This window comes from Phascolarctos cinereus, unplaced genomic scaffold, assembly GCF_003287225.1.
Source record: "Phascolarctos cinereus isolate Bilbo 61053 unplaced genomic scaffold, phaCin_HiC Scaffold_3;HRSCAF=262, whole genome shotgun sequence".
NCBI lineage: Eukaryota > Metazoa > Chordata > Mammalia > Diprotodontia > Phascolarctidae > Phascolarctos > Phascolarctos cinereus.
Genome location: NW_027555736.1, coordinates 237553179 through 237570649, shown reverse-complemented (window position 1 = coordinate 237570649; position 17471 = coordinate 237553179). Strand labels below are relative to the sequence as shown.

Below are 17471 nucleotides of genomic sequence, written 5' to 3'. Positions count from 1 at the left end.
AGGGACTGTCTTTCTTTTTCATATTTGTATTCCTAACATTAACAAAGTGTCTGGAACACGGCAGGTGCCTGGTGAATGTTAACTGACAAGTAACATGGCACAAAAAATTTAAGACTAGAACCAAGAATGTGAAAGCTACCTTGGGAAAACAAACATTTTTTCCTAAAGAAAAAGAATGTTTATTATTATTATATTCAACCTAATTTTCAAGATTTTTCCAGATTATATTCAAGAGAACCAAACAAACTAGATGATGATTAGATATCTTTATAATTCTAGGAATATAATTTTTCCTACCTCTTAGAATGAATTTTTTTTTTAATGCACCAAAGAAGGTCCCAAGGTACAGTGAAGAAAGTGCCAGACTTAGAACCAAGACACTAGGTTCAAATCACAGCTCCAACACAAACAAATTTTAAGATCATATGGAAATCATTTCACCTATCATCTATAAAATGGAGATAATATACACTATCCTCAATGGTTTCTTGGGAGAAAAGTACTTTTTAAACCTTGAAGTACTATACAAATGTAAGGAATTATTAACAATAAACATTTCACAGGTTATCTCTTTTATTATCATCATTACTCATATAAATTGTTTCTCTCCATTTCCTACTTCAACTGATCCAGGCTCTACAGAAGAAATGTATGGGGGAGATCAGTTAAGTATATAAACATAAATATGTGTGTATGTATATATGTGTACATACACACATATAAACATAAATATGTGTGTATGTATATATGTGTACATACACACGTATCTATATAGGTATGAACTATATACATATGTAATATATACAAACATAATATATATAACAATATACATACATATGCAATATACACAATATACATAAATATACAATATACACAATATACATAAAGTATATTTAAATTACTCCATGCATATATATGCAGATACCTAAACAAATATTTTTTCTTAGATTAAAAATTTTAAATATCCTTTGTATTAAATTTGTCAGAAAAGCAAACTGAAAAACTTCATCATTCTAGCATATAATCTTATGATACTTCTTAACAGAAATTTCTGAAGCAAATTTATTATTAAAAAAAGGCGGCTGGAGATTTCCACAAATGCAGAGTCCAGCCTGCCCAAGTAAGTTTGAGGGCATACAATGAATGAGAAGAATCCATATGACTCCAGATGCAGCCCATGATAAACTACTGACACTTTGTCTAAAGTAGAAAGGATCAGCGGTTTACTGGACTTTCAGGCTTCTGGAGAACCCATGTTCCCCAGCTAGGTACTTTGAAAGTCCTCAAGTACTAAATCACTTACAAGTTTGACTCTTTTAAGTGGGGTCTGAATGGGTTACAGCTTTGAAAGACCTAAACCTGATCATCCAGCATTCTGTCCCTCCTAGGTCTTTCTAATCCTATGGGGGTCTATGTTCTTGAAGGGCTCTTATCTAGAGGGGTTGATTCTGCTTTCCTACCTGTTCCTTTTCTCAGTCTGTTACCTGAGCTACCGTCCCTCCTAGGGCCTCTGCCACCGTAGCCTCATCTAGCCCAGTCTAGACTTGCAAAACCTTCAATAACTGGGACCTCTTTCAAGTCCCTGCCCACCAACCTGTGACAATGCAAAGAACAATTCAAACAACCCCGAAGTAAGATGAGGGAAATATACTGAACTTCCTCCTGGATAAAAGCAAAAGTCAATAACCAACCAACACTTACTGAGCGCCGACTATGCGCCAGGCCTTGTGCTAAGCGCCCACCTAGGGACTAGGCTGACTGATCCACTTGGAGGCCAACATGGAGAGAAGCCGAACAACTTTCTTCAGTTCCCAATAATCAACTGTTATTCACTAGCTAGCAATAACTGCCTCTTCTACCAAGCCACCCAAGGTTATTGCGAGGTACATGTATGCAGCAAAGAACTCCAATCTCCTCATTTCCATTCCCAGGGAGGAAATATCTTTCATTCCATTCAAACTGCCTGATACTGTTTAATAACAACTACACAGGTAGTGTTGGCAACTCCGAAGACTTCCATTTATTCCTATCTTCAATAATTGGCATAGGAGTTAGGCATAGGTGGTCCAAAAGGTCCAAAAGCACTAGCCCTGAGGTGAAGAACAGCTAAATTAAAATCCAGCTCAGACAATTGCTGTCTGTGTGACCCTGAACAAATTACTTATTTCTTGTCTGCCTCAGTTTCCCCATCTGTAAAATGAAAGGAAAGAAGGAAACAAGAATTTGTTAAATGCCATTTATGTCCCAGGGGACCAGGCTACACGCTTTAAAAATATTATTTCATTTGATCCTCATGGCAACCCTGGGAAGTAGGTGCTATAATTATCTCCATTTTACAGCTGATGAAACTGAAGGAGACAGAGGTTAAGTGACTTGCCCAAGGTCACAAAGCTTGTAAGTGTCTGAAATCAGATGTGAACTGAGGTCTTCCTAATTCCAGACCCAGTACTCTCTCCCTACCTACCTCAAAAGGGGCATAATAGCACCAACCTCCAATGGTGGTTGTGAGGATAAAATGATGTTTCTAAAGTACTTCACAAACCTTAAAGCATTATGTAAATGTTAACCATTATTAAAATTATTGTTACTATTACTATTGGCTGTCATAAGTGCCAGTATAAGTACTGACTTTCAAGAATTCATAAAATTCATGCCCATGATATACTCCTCCTATTCAGTCACAAATGAGACCCAAACAGGGAGGTTTTTTACCACTTCCACCTGAACAAGGGTACTTCTTCCCCCAGTGGTCTTCCCCCTAAAATCCCAATGTAAATTAGGGTTTCTCCATGGACACACTGAGGGACCTGTGGTATAACAGTAACCTAATTACTTATCAAAGATTAAAGGAGGAGATAATGGGGAATTATAGCCTCGTATTTTAAGATGAGGAAAGGGAAAAGAGGACTCACATCTAAATGGCTTTTAAAGCTTTTCAACAACATGGCCTCAACTCACCTCTTCATTCTTATATCTCACTCCCCTATCTGCACTCTCTGGTCCAGACAAATCCCTCCTTGATATTCCCTGCTGTGTGATGTCTCCACACCTTTGTTCTAGCTGTCCCCCAAGCCTAGAATATACTTTCTTCTGACATATAACTATCAGAATAATACTGATGCACTGTCTCATTCAAAACTTAATTCAATTCTACATGAAGTCTTTCCTGATTTCACCACCAGCAGCAGCAGATGCTAGTGCACTAGTACCAAATTTTTTTTTAACTTTGCACTTATATACTCATTCATGATTACCTTCCCCTAAAGAATGTATAGGCCCTGAGGGCAAAGACAGTTGCATTTTTTTTTCTTTATATCTCCAGGGTCTAGCACGGTGCCTGGCACACAGTAAGCATTTAACAAATATGTGATTTAAACAATGTAAATGAAAAGAACCAAACTCTGAATGGCTGATAAAACAATGACCATCCCAGAGAAGAGATAATAAAATATGCCTCCTTACTCACAGCAGAAAGGCTAAGGGCTACTAGGAAGAATATCTTGCAGTATGTATCTTCAGATGCAGTTACTATATCCAGTGGCAAGGGAATATTTAATCTTGAGAGGGGTAGGGAAGAGACCCAGTACAGAGCAGAGAAAGAAAGTCTCCCCAGAAATGGCTATGATATGGGAACAAAAGACATTCATGAAACCTTTTTTTAAAAGTTAAGCTGGAATTAAAAGAGAAATGCTATCTAACAAATCACTACAGCATTATAAATAAAACCAAACAATACTGAATCACATGGAGTTCCCATTTTTACCTGTATAACATCAATTACTTCATCAAAGTTGGATCCTGGAAACTTGGGGTCATCTTCGTCAGGCTGGGTAAATTCTGGATCCTAAAAGATATTCAATGTTATTTCATAAGGCCTCCTACCAACCTGACAACTATTACTTCTGCTCACATCTCCTTTGGCTTTTTCTAATCTTTTGGTCTCTTTGATCTACCTCTTCCATTTCATCCTTAGTTCGAAGTAAAACTACATCCCTGGAATAAGTTAATTTCATCCCACTGCTTAAACTCATTGTCACAAAGGCCAAAATTACTATAAAATGTATTAAAAAAGTTTCAGACAGCGACCACAGGAGAAGATGGAGGCGCCCGGTGCGTCCGGGATGCTCCGGCAGGTACGCCACTTCACCATTTCAGTGAGCAGACCATTTGCTAAACTCGTCAGGCCTCCAGTTCAAGTGTATGGTCTAGAAGGTCGATATGCCACTGCTCTTTATTCTGCTGCATCTAAGCAGAATAAACTGGATGTGGTAGAAAAGGAGTTACTCAGAGTAACAAAACTTTTGAAGGATCCCAAAATGATTGACTCTATTATGAATCCTCATATAAAGCGTTCTATTAAGATAAAAACCCTAAGTGACATAATAGCAAAAGAGAAGTTTTCCCCCATCACAACCAACCTCATGAAATTGCTTGCTGAAAATGGTCACTTAAACAATACCCCAGGAGTCATTTCAGCATTTTCTACCATGATGAGTGTGCATCGTGGAAAAGTACAGTGCTCAGTTACAACTGCATCTGCTTTAGATGATGCAACTCCTTCAGAATTAAAAACTGTCCTGAACAGCTTCCTAAGGAAGGGCCAAGTCCTGAAAATGGAGGTTAAAACTGACCCTTCAATCATGGCAGGAATGTTGATATGTCAGCAAGAACCAAGATCCAGAAACTAAGCAGGATTATGAAGGAAGCTGTTTGAAAATAACATTTTTCCACAACTCATCAATGAAACTTCTAAAAATTGTGTAAACAATAAAGTACTTGGAAAATTAAAAAATAAATAAATAAATGAATGAAAGTTTCCATTCCTCCTACATTGCCTTGTGCAAGAACCAATCTTAACATACAAGAACCACAAGAATAAAGTAAAACCAGTCCCAAAGAATAATCTCGGAATGACCACTGGCCAAAATCAAGAAAAACATGTCCTTATAAAACACCTAAATGCAAATATTGTATTTTTTTCAAAGCCCATCAGCCTTTAAACTTTATTGCCTACTGGCCTCTCCCTACCCCTCCCCCAGCTCTACCCAACGTCTAAATTCACATAATAGTTTGAATCCATGTTTGCTAACACCTTCTTTGCCTTTATTTATTCAACTTATCTTAGGGAAAGGAAGCTTTATATGGATCAGCATTAGTTAACATCTACAGGCCACATGCTTCAGAATGTGTTAAAACTCTGGAGGATACCTGTATCCATGTCTGTGGGGGATGAGATGCTTCTATGAAACTGGCGGAAGTTTGGTTTTCATCCGTGCTTTCATTTGGAAGGCTATCAATATCTAAATTGGGTAATACCTAAAATAAATAGAAAATAAAATAGAAAATGAAATGGAAAACCAGCACCATATATGAAGATACTTTCCATTCACAATTTAGACGTAGGTGTCTATGTTGGCAACAGTCTATCACCTGATAACAAAACAGGTGTACAGTCTGAGCCCTTTCTTTTCTACATGTGGTACAATGACCAAGGTTGAACTCTGGCAACTTAGGCTCTTGGTTTCATAAGAGCTAGAAGCAGAAACCCTGTGGAAAAGAACTCTGTCTCATACGCCTTCTATGATCCACCATGTCCACCTAGCCCCATAGCTTTCACAACACTGTGTGCCTCATAAATGCTCAATAGGCATTTAAGTAATTAAATCAATGAAAAAAGTTGCCTTTTAAAAGAAACATACATGGGGGCAGCTAGGTAGCACAGTGGATAGAGCACTGGCCCTAGATTCAGGAGGACCTGAGTTCAAATCCAGCCTCAGACCCATAACACTTACTAGCTGTGTGACCCTGGGCAAGTCACTTAACCCCACTGCCCAGCCAAAAAAAAAGAAAAGAAAAGAAAAGAAAAGAAACATACATCCTTAAAAAACTAGCAACACAAAGACAAAAGTTATTATGTGGTGGGGAGGCTCAGGTGCTTATAATGTAAATAAAGCCATGGCTGCCCCTTTAATCTGATATGGATTAAATAACTTAGACTACACTCCGTTCTCATGACTGTTCAGGCTGGAGTGCAATTTCTGCATCTCACGAATGCAAGCTATTGGGCAGAAGAGGGATGCAAAGTGTATGTTCATGAAAGCGGTGAAGCCATCACAATTATTAGAAAAACAAACACAAAGCACGTGTCTTTTTCACGCAGGCCAATAGTACTTTCACACACGAATGCGACATTTATCTCACATTACTAAGGAATTCTCATCATTAAAGAACAATGTTTCTCAACAACACAGTAATCCATGAAAAACTAATATGACATTTAGTTAAAACGTTTCTCTCTTCATTTTATCATTTTTATACCTGTATAGTAAGCTGAGGAGGATCCTTTTTTTCTGATGTCATCTCTATAACTGCTGTGTTGGGTTTCTTTGGTCCAGTTTGTTTAGTTTGAGTGGACGGAGGAATAGAAGTAGTTACTGTTACAAGGTGTGGTTTTTCTATAATTACTTCAGCAGGTGGCACAGAATCACTATTGCTTTGGGTCTGTCCTAAATAAGTTTAAAAAGAAATTAAATTATGGAAATTGGCTAGGGGAAAGTGAAGCACTGAAAGAGGCTGGTTTAGGCACCCAGGAAGTAAAGGTACTTCATAATCTTTAATATCTACAATAAATCTGCTAGTTTTATTTTCTAAATACATTACTATAATCATGGTATCTCAAGAATATAAAGGAAATGGGAGAGAGAACAAATACAAGAGCATTTATCAAGCATCAGAGGGTCTCCAAAGATCACAAAGGAAGCAAAGAATTGGAAACAAAATAGATGACTGTTCAGAGAATGGCTATACAAATTTTGTTATATTAAGGTAATGGAATATTACTATGCCTTAGGGAATAGTGAACATTAAGAATTCAGAGAAGTATGAGAAGAGAGATACAAAGTCATATAGAATTAAAGAAAACAAGAGACACAATAAAAATCACATAACTCAAAAGAAAAAAAAGGAAACTGAACACTCCGTAATTACTAGGGTAACAGTTGAGAAAATGCACCCTCATACAATGCATATCATATATCACATTTGGTTGGTTTATGTGACAACTAGTTTTGTCATAACTGCTTCTCAACACACACACACACCATTCACTGTTTTAAAATTTCTGTTACAAGGGGGTAGCTTTCCAGAAATAAGAAGACAAAGAGATAGAGTCAGAAATGATGGTGATACAAAATTAAAGATGCTAATTTTTTAAAAATGTAAATATCATAGGAATGCCAAACCAGCAGAAACAAAGTCAATCTAAAAGCATTTATTAAGTGTTTTCTATGTGTCCAGGTACAGGTGCTGAAGGTACAAAGCCAAAAATGAAACTGCCCCTGATCTCTATCCGAAGAAACACGCACACACATAAGGCAACACAAAACAAATACATACAAAGTAACCAGAAGGGAATTCGGAAGTGGGGCTGAGGCGAGGAGGCTCTGACACTAGAGAGAATCAGGAAACAGTTCATGAAGGTGGTGTGAATGTAATCCTAAACACCGAAAGAGGCTGGTGGAGATGATGACAAAGTACATTTTGGCCACAGAAGGACCACGTGTCCTTCCACGACACAGAGACAGAGACAACATAAGGTCGTGTGTGAGGAACAGCAAATAGACTAGTTCGGAGAACCATAGTCTAAGAAGTGGATAATTTTTTACAGTCTGCAATAGCAGGCTTGAACCAGATTATGAAGGGCTTTCAGTGCCAAATAAAGCAGGTTATATTTGTGTTTACTGAGCAGAGGAATAATTTGGTCAGACCCGTACTTTAGAAGGACAGAGTTAGGATTTGTGCATCTAAATGGGTTGGGGAGGGCTTGGAGCAAGAAGACCAATTCCAGGGCTAGGATTGTGCTCCAGGAGAGATGTGAAAAGGGCCTGAACTAGAGTCCAGCTATTGCAAGTGGAGAGGATGAGACAGTTACGAGAAATGTAGATGATGGGAGTAGAATCACCAAAATTAGATAACTGAATATGTGGGGCAAGGGGAAGTGAAAAGTTTCTAAAGATTCCAAGGCTGTAAATCTGCATGACTGGAAGGATGGTGCCCTAGAGGAAAACAGGGAAAGAATAAAGAAAAGTATGTTTTGGAAAAAGATAATAAATTCTGTTTTAGGCATGTTGCCTCTGAGATACATATGGAACATGCAGTTTGACATAGTTAGGAGGCAGGCAGTGTTTTGAAACTGGAGAGAACCCCAACTGATAAACAGTCAAAGGATATGAACAGGCAGTTTTCAGATGAAGAAATTAAAGCTATAATCATATAAAAAATGCTCTAAATCACTACTGATTAGAGATATGCGAGTCAAAACAACTCTGAGGTACCACATCACACCTATGAGATTGGCTAACATGACAAAACAGGAAAATGATAAATGTTGGGAGAAGATGTAGGAAAATTGGAACACTAATACATTGTTGGTGGAGTTGTGAACTGATTCAACCATTCTGGAAAACAATTTGGAATTATGCCCAAAGGGCTATAAAATGGTGCATATCCTTTGACCCAACAATACCATTCCCAAGTCTGCATTCCAAAGAGATCATAAAATTAGCAAAAGGACCCACATGTACAAAAATATTTATAGAAGCTTTTTTTGTGGTGGCAAAGAAATGGAAATTGAGGGGCTGCCCATCAACTGGGAAATGGCTGAACAAGTTGCAGTATATGAATGTAATGAAATACTATTGTGCTATAAGAAATGATGAGTAGGTGGACTTCAGAAAAACCTGGAAAGACTCATATGAACTGATGCTGAGTGAAGTGAGCAGAACCAGGAAAACACTGTACACAGTAACAGCCACATCAGGAGATGACTGACTTTGATAGACTTGGCTCTTCACAGCAACACAAGAATCTAAGACAGCTCCAAAAGATCATGCTGGAAATTGCCATCCACATCCAGAGAAAGAACTACAGAGTCTGAATGCAGATCAAAGCATACCATTTTCCTCTTTTTTGTTGTTTTGTTTCTTCTTTCCTGTGGTTCCTCCCACTGGTTCTAATTCTTCTTTACAACATGACCGATGTGAAAATATGTTTAATATGAATGTATATGTAGAGCCTGTATCAGATTGCATGTCATATTGGGAGGGGAGAGAGAAAGGAGGGAAGGGTAGAAAAGTTAAAACTCAAAAGCTTATGGAAGTGAATGCTGAAAACTTTTTTAAAAAATAATTAATTAAAAAAAAGAAACTGGAGAGAAAATGTAGCTGGATATGCTGACTGGGCAAGCATTAGTAGTGAAAGTGAGTAAGTGAAGGTACAAGTATTTTCTAGGAGTTTAGTAGTGAAAGAGAAGAAAGATATTGGACAGTAGCTTAAAGGGATAGTAGAGTTAAATGAGACAGTAAATTGAAGAGATTAAAGATTAGAGAGGAGATGACTATAAGCAAAGATTAGCAAAGAATGAACTAAGTCACCAATATGTGATGAAAACATGTTACAAAGAAAACAGATAAGGACCTCCTCCCAACTGAAGTCTGAATTGTGTATGTGGCAGGATTATGCCAGAGACATTATAATGAGAGATAAACAATAACAGAGGCTAAGCCAGACTGGTGCTTGAGCCTGGAAGGGAAGTGTGGAGGAAAAGAAGAGCAACATGAGGATTTTAAGAAAGAGAAATGTGCCTTAGAGATGTAGGATGAAGCATTCCCTGGGAAAAGCTAGTATTTCAGCTCACACTTGCATAGCCATCTGAATCTTCAGAGCTACTAGCTGAAGTTAACATAATAAAATACCTGGATGAATACCCTACCTCCTATTATCTTCAATCACAAAAAACCATAATGGAAAGAAGGGTGGAGAATAATAAACTCAACTATATTCAAATGATTCAGCAACAAAGCAAGAGAAGCAGCAACAAAGCATTCTGCTCAGTGGAATGTTACTGTCACTGATATTGCAAGAATTCTCATTAAGAAATAGTGACTAAAGTATGATACAACGATTATTTTCAGATTCTCTGGATAGAAGCATTGAAATTAACCCCCAGACAAAAAAATTAGAAGCAAAATAATTTTGTGGAATCCTTTCTGAACAACCTGCAGAGCTATCAATTTCCTGTGAATTTTCAATTAGAAAATGCCACTTCTGTTTCCCAAACTCCAATTTCCTCATTATGTCCTTGCTTTGTGGCACAGTACACAATAAAAAATATATCCGTATCACTACTCATTCAATAAATCATATTCCTTAATTACTTTATTTATACAAAGAAAAACCTTCCTAACATTAGAGCTACACAAAAGTGGAACAGGCTACTTCCGGAAGTAATAGGCTTCCCTTCATTGGAGATTTTTAAGCAGAAAGGCCGTAGAACCATTTGTGGGGGATGCTAGGTGAGGCAGGGTCCGTAGGCGGTGGTTCTTTGGTAAGGAATGGGTTAGACTAGATGGCTAGTAAAATTCAATGAGTAACTGGAATTAGACTGGGATAAGAGGTGATGATATGAGCCTCTCAGAATCTATTTTTAGTGATATATATGACTACAGTTCTGAGAAGCCATCTGCCATCCAGCAACGTGAAACTGTTCCTTGAATCAAGGATTACGATGTGATTGTTCAAGCCTAGCCTGGGATCAGGAAGACTGCTACCTTTGCCATTTCCATTTTGCAATAAGGTGAACTTGACTTTGAGACCACACAAAACCTAATTTGGGCCCCTATCAGAGAGTTAGATCAACAGATCCAAAAGATAATAATGGTACTGATCAATCTATTGTCAGCATAAAGAACATAAAGCAATAACATAAATGCAAAAGTCAGTGAGGCATATTTTAGATATCGGTAAAGAATTCTTTTCCCACCACACACAATCTAGTAGGGAAAATATGATAAACAGACAAAAAAGACAATAAATGGCAAATGTAATAACAAAAGTAGAAAGAGGAAAGGATACACTTGGGAAATATAGGTGACATAGAAACAAAAGATAAAAATATAAGTTGAAAATCCAACCTGGGGGAAAAAAAGGTACATAAAAGCAGAAGATAAATTCAGAAAAATCACATTCTGGCTGAGTTGATTAGATAAAGTTTCATGGAAGAGGTAACATATAAGCTAGACTTTAATAAATAGGCAGAATCTACAGATGGACATTAGAGGAGAAGGCACTGTATTTCACCACAAAACTGTTGTAGAATTTATAACAAATTTTTTTGCAAAAAAGTAAGGTGTGACTATTAGGTGAAGCTTCTTTAAAACGTGCCAGTGTTACTTAAAAATCATTTATTACTAAACTGTCTTTAGTGCAAGATTAGGATGTATAGAACATTTGTGAATACATGTTAAAATTGAATACTGACAATGTGCGTGTTCTGTGAATTCTAGGCTCACAATGCGCAAGAAATAAATGTATACCCATATGCCACTGGTGAATATATTGCTTTCCATTTACCGTTTAAGCAGCAAGACAAACAGAATTATACCATGCAATGATTACGCTATGAAAGGTTATAAATCAATTTTTAGACTGAAAAGAACAGGACGATGATTATGTGGTGGCGACGATTACGCAGTGGTGATGATTATGCAGTGAAATACAGTATTGTAGAGGAAGGAAAAGAATAAGTAAGAGATATAAGCAAAAAAGTGCATATTATATTCACAATACAGTTGTTTTGGAAATGCCCCCTTTGCCCACTTGAAATGCCAACATAATAGAACCCATTATAACAAAACTTGTTATACAGATTTGGATATATTATGATTCAAATCATAGTGTCTAAAATATAAGAACTTCATTCACTAAAAAACTGGCCAAAAAAAAACCGGTCAGAATAAATAATGTCATTCTTTATTCTTGCCAACATCAAAAATATTCATTTTGCTATAAAAATCAACTGTGCTGACATCTAGTGGTGGAAGAAAATCTATTTATATGCACTGCTGCTGGTGGTGGCTGTTAAGACTTAAAGTTCATATTTGATTTAAAACATGTCCTGAGGGGCGGGGCCAAGATAGCAGAAAAAAGGCAGTGACTTGCCTGAGTGCTCTCAAATTTCCCTGCAAACATTAAAATAACACCTCAAAATTAATTCTGGAGTAGCAGAACCAAGAAAAGGACGAAACAACTCTGCAGCACAAGACAACTTAGGTCAGCAAGAAAGATCTCATATAGAGAATTGAGTCAAGTTTATAAGAATACAAGTCATTCCCCAATTACTAAAACAACAAAGCACATGAACAGGCAGTTTTCAGATGAAGAAGTCAAAGCTATCTATAGTCATATGAAAAAATGCTCTAACTCACTACTGATTAGAGAAATGCAAATTAAAACAATTCTGAGGGACCACCTCACACCTATCAGACTGGCTAATACAACAAAACAGGAAAATGCACTGTTGGTGAAATTGTGAACTGATCTAACCATTCTGGAGAACAATTTGATGAGATCAAGAGAATACTACTGGTGGAACTGTGGACAAATCTAGAGAGGAATTTGGAACTATGCCCAAAGGAGTACAAATCTGTGCCTGTGCATACCCTTTTACCCAGCAATACCACTACTAGGTCTGTATTCCAAAATTTAAAAAAAAAAAAAGGAAAAGGACCTATTTGTACAGAATATTTATAGCAGCTCTTTTTGCGGTGACAAAGAAGTAGAAATTAAGGTGGTGCCCATCAACTGGGGAGTAGCTGAACAAGTTGTGGAATAGGGTTGTGATGGAATACTATTGTGCTATAAGAAATGATGAGTAGGATGATTTCAGAAAAACCTAAGATTTACATGAACTCATGCAGAGTGAAGTGAGCAGTACTAGGAGAACACTGTATATACAGTAACAGCAATATTGTACAATGATCCATTGTGCATGACTTGATCCAAATACAATGATCCAAAACAATTCCAAAGGACTCATGATGAAAATTGCTATCCACACCTCAAGAGAAGGAAAAATGATAGAGTTTGAATGCAGATCGAAGCATAGTATTTTTCACTGTCTTTTTTTTTTCAAGTTTTTCTTTAAGAAGGGAGGGAGGGAGAGAATTTGGAACTCAAAATTTTAAAAAACGAATGTTTAAAATTTTTTACATTCAATTGGGAAAAAATAAAATATATCCTGTTATTCTTATTTGTTCTTACCTAAAAGAATTGCCATTGGAATAAGATGACCTTCAAGTGTTCCTGAAACAGAAGGCACTTCTCGGCTCGGGCTGAACAAATATTGCTGTTCCTGGTGAGAAGGTAAAGAAAAGGAGCGTGGCTTTCTTGAATCTGTCCCCACTGATCTGGTTTTCTCCAACTCAGTTTGTGTTCTTGTTGACCTTACCTTAGTACCTGCAATGAGCATCAATGGAAAACATCATATAATGTTATGACCACTAAAATATACTAAGCTGTTAATTCAAAAGTTTCCCTTTCCTCAAGACAAAATAAAGTGATCAATACATAAACAGACCATGTAACCACAATATAAACTGATAAAGGATTACTAAAAATAAAAACCTACACATCCTTATTCTATGTAACATTGAAGACAACATCTAGAAAGAAAATTTAATAAAGGCTCATCAAAAATATGATTTTTAAGTTTCGGTTTTTGATTTATTATAACATATCCTCCAAACATATGTCCAAACACTCTTGGCAAAGTATATATTCAAAAACTGAGTTTGTCAACTGTTAATCAAAAGGAGCAATGTGACTTTTAACTTAGACAACATGGTACTAATGTTGAACAGGTATCTGACTAGTACTTGCAGTCATTCCATGTTGATATTATTTGCATAAGATGTCATCTCTTTTTACCTCATTTCATACCATGCTTCTCAGAATTCTCCATATTTGTTGTTCTTAATGGTACGGTCACATTCCACTGTATCTATCTACCATTATTGTGTTTGGTCACTTCCTAATCGTTAGGAATATTTTATTTGGAGATTTTTATCACAAACAATTTTGTTATGAATATTCCTGAATATAGGAGTCTTGATGTCAGTAACCTAATCTGGAATACACTTAGGAAAATAATTTTTAAAATAATTGCTTATAATTCTTCAGAAAATTCAAAAGCTTAAATATAAAACTGGACACAGTTCTCATCTCCTATGATCTGTCTTTTACCTATGACATTGTTCTGAATTGTACTAGCTTATTGCAATTATTTATGGGTAAATTTTTGATCCCACAGCTATCCAAACACTGATATTTTTAAACAAATCCTTATACATATAAAATATAACAAACTGCCTCTATTGTTATCATGAGGGTATAACATAATTTCCTGAAAATTAATATTTCCCTTACTGTGGCTCTACTTCAGGGGGAAGGATCACTTTTATTTAAGGCACAGAAAAGTGGTGTGGGCGATGTTGAGGAAAAATATGGGAGAGGGGAAAGAGAAATAACTGTTGTATTTCCTTTCACCTCGATGTTAAAACATACTAAAATAATTAAAATTATTAGTTAAAACATTTTTCTTTAAGACTGTCTCATTGAAACACAATATTAAAGAATTTTTCCATTTATAACTATCTACTTGGCAGAATACTAATCAAAGTATTTATACACAAAGTATCACAAGGTAATTTTTCTAATCTAGAAAACTGTTACGATCCATTATTACACATAAAGGAGGAAAAGCACCTGATACCATTTTTAATTGATAGCAACACTCTCATTGAAAAAGTCAGTGTATTTTAATATGATGAGAGATAGAAATATATTTCTATATTTCACTGAAGCCTATGGACACACCCTCATTTTGCACAAAAGTAGGATACTATTTTCTATTTCATTCTGAATAATTTTCCTGATAATGTCCAATATTTGGTCTATACAATGAATTGCTATAATTACTATGCCCCTTTCTTAGGTCATAACTAGTGGCTCAGATTCCACTTCATTAATACAGTTTTGATAATAATTCCATGAAGCCTCTAGGCTTTGGCTTCTTTCTCCACAACTGCCCCCACCATCCTATTAGGCATCTTAAAAGAACCAGGACAGCTACAGTCCATTCAGTCATCCTAATGACTGATGAATCCTAATGAAAATCAAGAATGTTTACATATGAAAACAGAAAAAAGTCACAAAGGAACCCACTCCACAAAAGATTATAGCTCTGGCACTGAAATAGACCTCATATGCCATCCTGTAACACTCTCATTTTACAGATGATGAAACTGAGGTCCAAAGACAGTAACTGATCTGTCCAACATCAGAAAGGCAATAAACATCAAAGGCAGGATTTAAAACCATATTCTCTCACTTTAGAGCAGTGTTCCACATAAAACTATGCAAATTAAAACCAGTATTTGGTTTGTTTTTTTTAATTTCCTTACCTTTAACTTGTTCTATTACTTTAGGTCTCTGCGGTTTGGATTTGGCAGATGGTGAATTAAATCTAAGATATGGACCTTTTTTAAGAGTGCTGCGATGACCTTGATAAACTGGTTTTCCGTAAATCTGTAACAAGTAGTCACTACTTTGTGCCACTTTGATTGCCTTTAGATGTCCCTGCATTCAAAACCAAAATTACTTGCTCAGAAATGAATATCTAAAATTGCACTTTCATTTTTTTCAAGTAAAGTCTATTTATATAAAATATTATTCAAATACTGAAACAGATTTATTGTCTCATCAGTTTGAATGCTCCCACCAATGACGGAGTTTGCAACCCCACCTATAATCATGTCCATCCCCTCACGTTTGCCATAGAAGGTCCAGTCAGTATCAAGGGGGCCTTATTCACTTTCTGTTGACATTTCAAGATAGTAGTAAAACATTCATGCTACCCACCTTTTGTACCTAATTCTCACCACATAACCAGCCCATTTTCTTTTAATCTTCTATTTCTCAGATGATATCCTTTATTTACTATTCTTCTTCAAAGTTCCTTATTTGTTATATAACGCAGCATGCTCATACCTACCAAAGGAATTGCCAATGTGATACTCATTTTCAGTTCGTCAGAGAATGCTGTGTCCCATGACTTGCAGCTTTAAAATATTAGAAGACTTCTGGTAATAAAAATATGGGCCATTTTGATCTCATCAGCTCCCATGGATTTAATTACCATCTATAAGCTAATGATTCTCAAATCTACCCATCCTACTCCAAAGTTTTTCTGCTGACTTCCAATGTCACATCTCCAACTGCCTTCCAGATATCTCCAACAGGATGTCCAGCAAACATCTTAAACGCATCATGTCCAAAACGGAACTCATTAACTTTCCCCCTAAACCCTCTGCATCTCCTAATTTTCCTATTACTGACAAGGGCAACACAATCCTCCCAGTCTCTCAGACTTGCAATCTAGCTATCATCTTCAACTTCTCATTATCTTTCATCGACTCTGTTGCCAAGGCCTGCTGCTTTCACCCTTGCAGCATCTCTCACATACGCCCCGTTCTCTCCTCTGGCATTGATATCAGTTTGGTGCAGGCCCTCATCACTTCACTCCCAGACTACTGCAATAGCCTGCTGGTGGGTCTACCTGGCTCAAATCTCTCTGCACTCCAATCCATCTACCATTCAGTCACTAAAGTGATTTTCCTAAAATGTAGGCTCTACCATGCCACACTCCTCCCCTCATTTGATAAATTCCAGGTTTATTATTGCCTCCAGGATAAAATACAAAAAAATCCTGTTTGGTGTTCAAGCCTTTTATATAGCTAACATGAAAACGTATTGCATGATTTCATATGTATACCAGATATCATATTTCTTGTCCTCTCATTGAGTGGAGGAAGGGGTAGAGGGAGGGAGAGAATGTACAATTTCAAATACAAATTTAAAAAAAAAAGCCATGGCAGTTAGGTGGTGCAGTAGATAGAGCTCCAGCCCTAGAGTGAGGAGGACTTGAGTTCAAATCTGGCCTCAGCCACTTGACACTTAGTAGCTGTGTGACCCTGGGCAAGTCACTTAACCCTGACTGCCTCAAAAAAAAAAACCCTTCATAACCTAGCCGCCTCCTACTTTCTATTCTTTTACACCTTACTCTATGCCACATACTCTCCAATCCAGTGACAGTGGACTCTTTCACAAACAAGACACTCCATCTCTCAGCTCCAAGCATTTTCTCTGGCTATTCCCCATTCCTGGATTGCTCTTCCTCCTCATCTCCACTTAGTGGCTTCCTGAAGTTACAACTGAGATATTATCTTCTGCAGGAAGCCTTTTCCAACCCCTCTAAATTCGAGTGCTATTGCTCTTTTAATTATTTCCTGTTTATCCTGTATGTACGTAGAGATGTACATGCATGCATGTGTGTATGTGTGTGTGTGTGTATATTCATGCATATGTGTGTATGTGTATACACACACACACACATGCACACACAAACATACACACGCATGCATACATGTAACCTGTTTGTACGTACTCGTTTGCTTGTTGTCTCTTCCATCAGATTGTGGGCTCCTCGAGGACAAGGACCGTCTTTGCCTCTTTTTGCATTCCCAGAGCCTAGAACAGTGCCTAGTACATAGTAGGCACTTAATGTTTACTGACTA

General features: G+C 36.9%; 1 protein-coding gene and 1 pseudogene across 1 annotated transcript in view; one reads left to right on the top strand and one right to left on the bottom strand.

The window, feature by feature from the left end:
• KIAA0586 (KIAA0586 ortholog) overlaps positions 1-17471 on the bottom strand; it is a 117778-nt gene that overhangs the window by 55265 nt on the left and 45042 nt on the right. Inside the window, 5 exon segments of the mRNA XM_078151515.1 lie at positions 3764-3844; positions 5209-5316; positions 6319-6506; positions 13099-13293; positions 15300-15474. Of these exon segments, the coding sequence (XP_078007641.1) occupies positions 3764-3844; positions 5209-5316; positions 6319-6506; positions 13099-13293; positions 15300-15474 (747 nt within the window).
• Positions 4084-4703, top strand: LOC110208420 (ATP synthase peripheral stalk subunit OSCP, mitochondrial pseudogene; annotated as a pseudogene).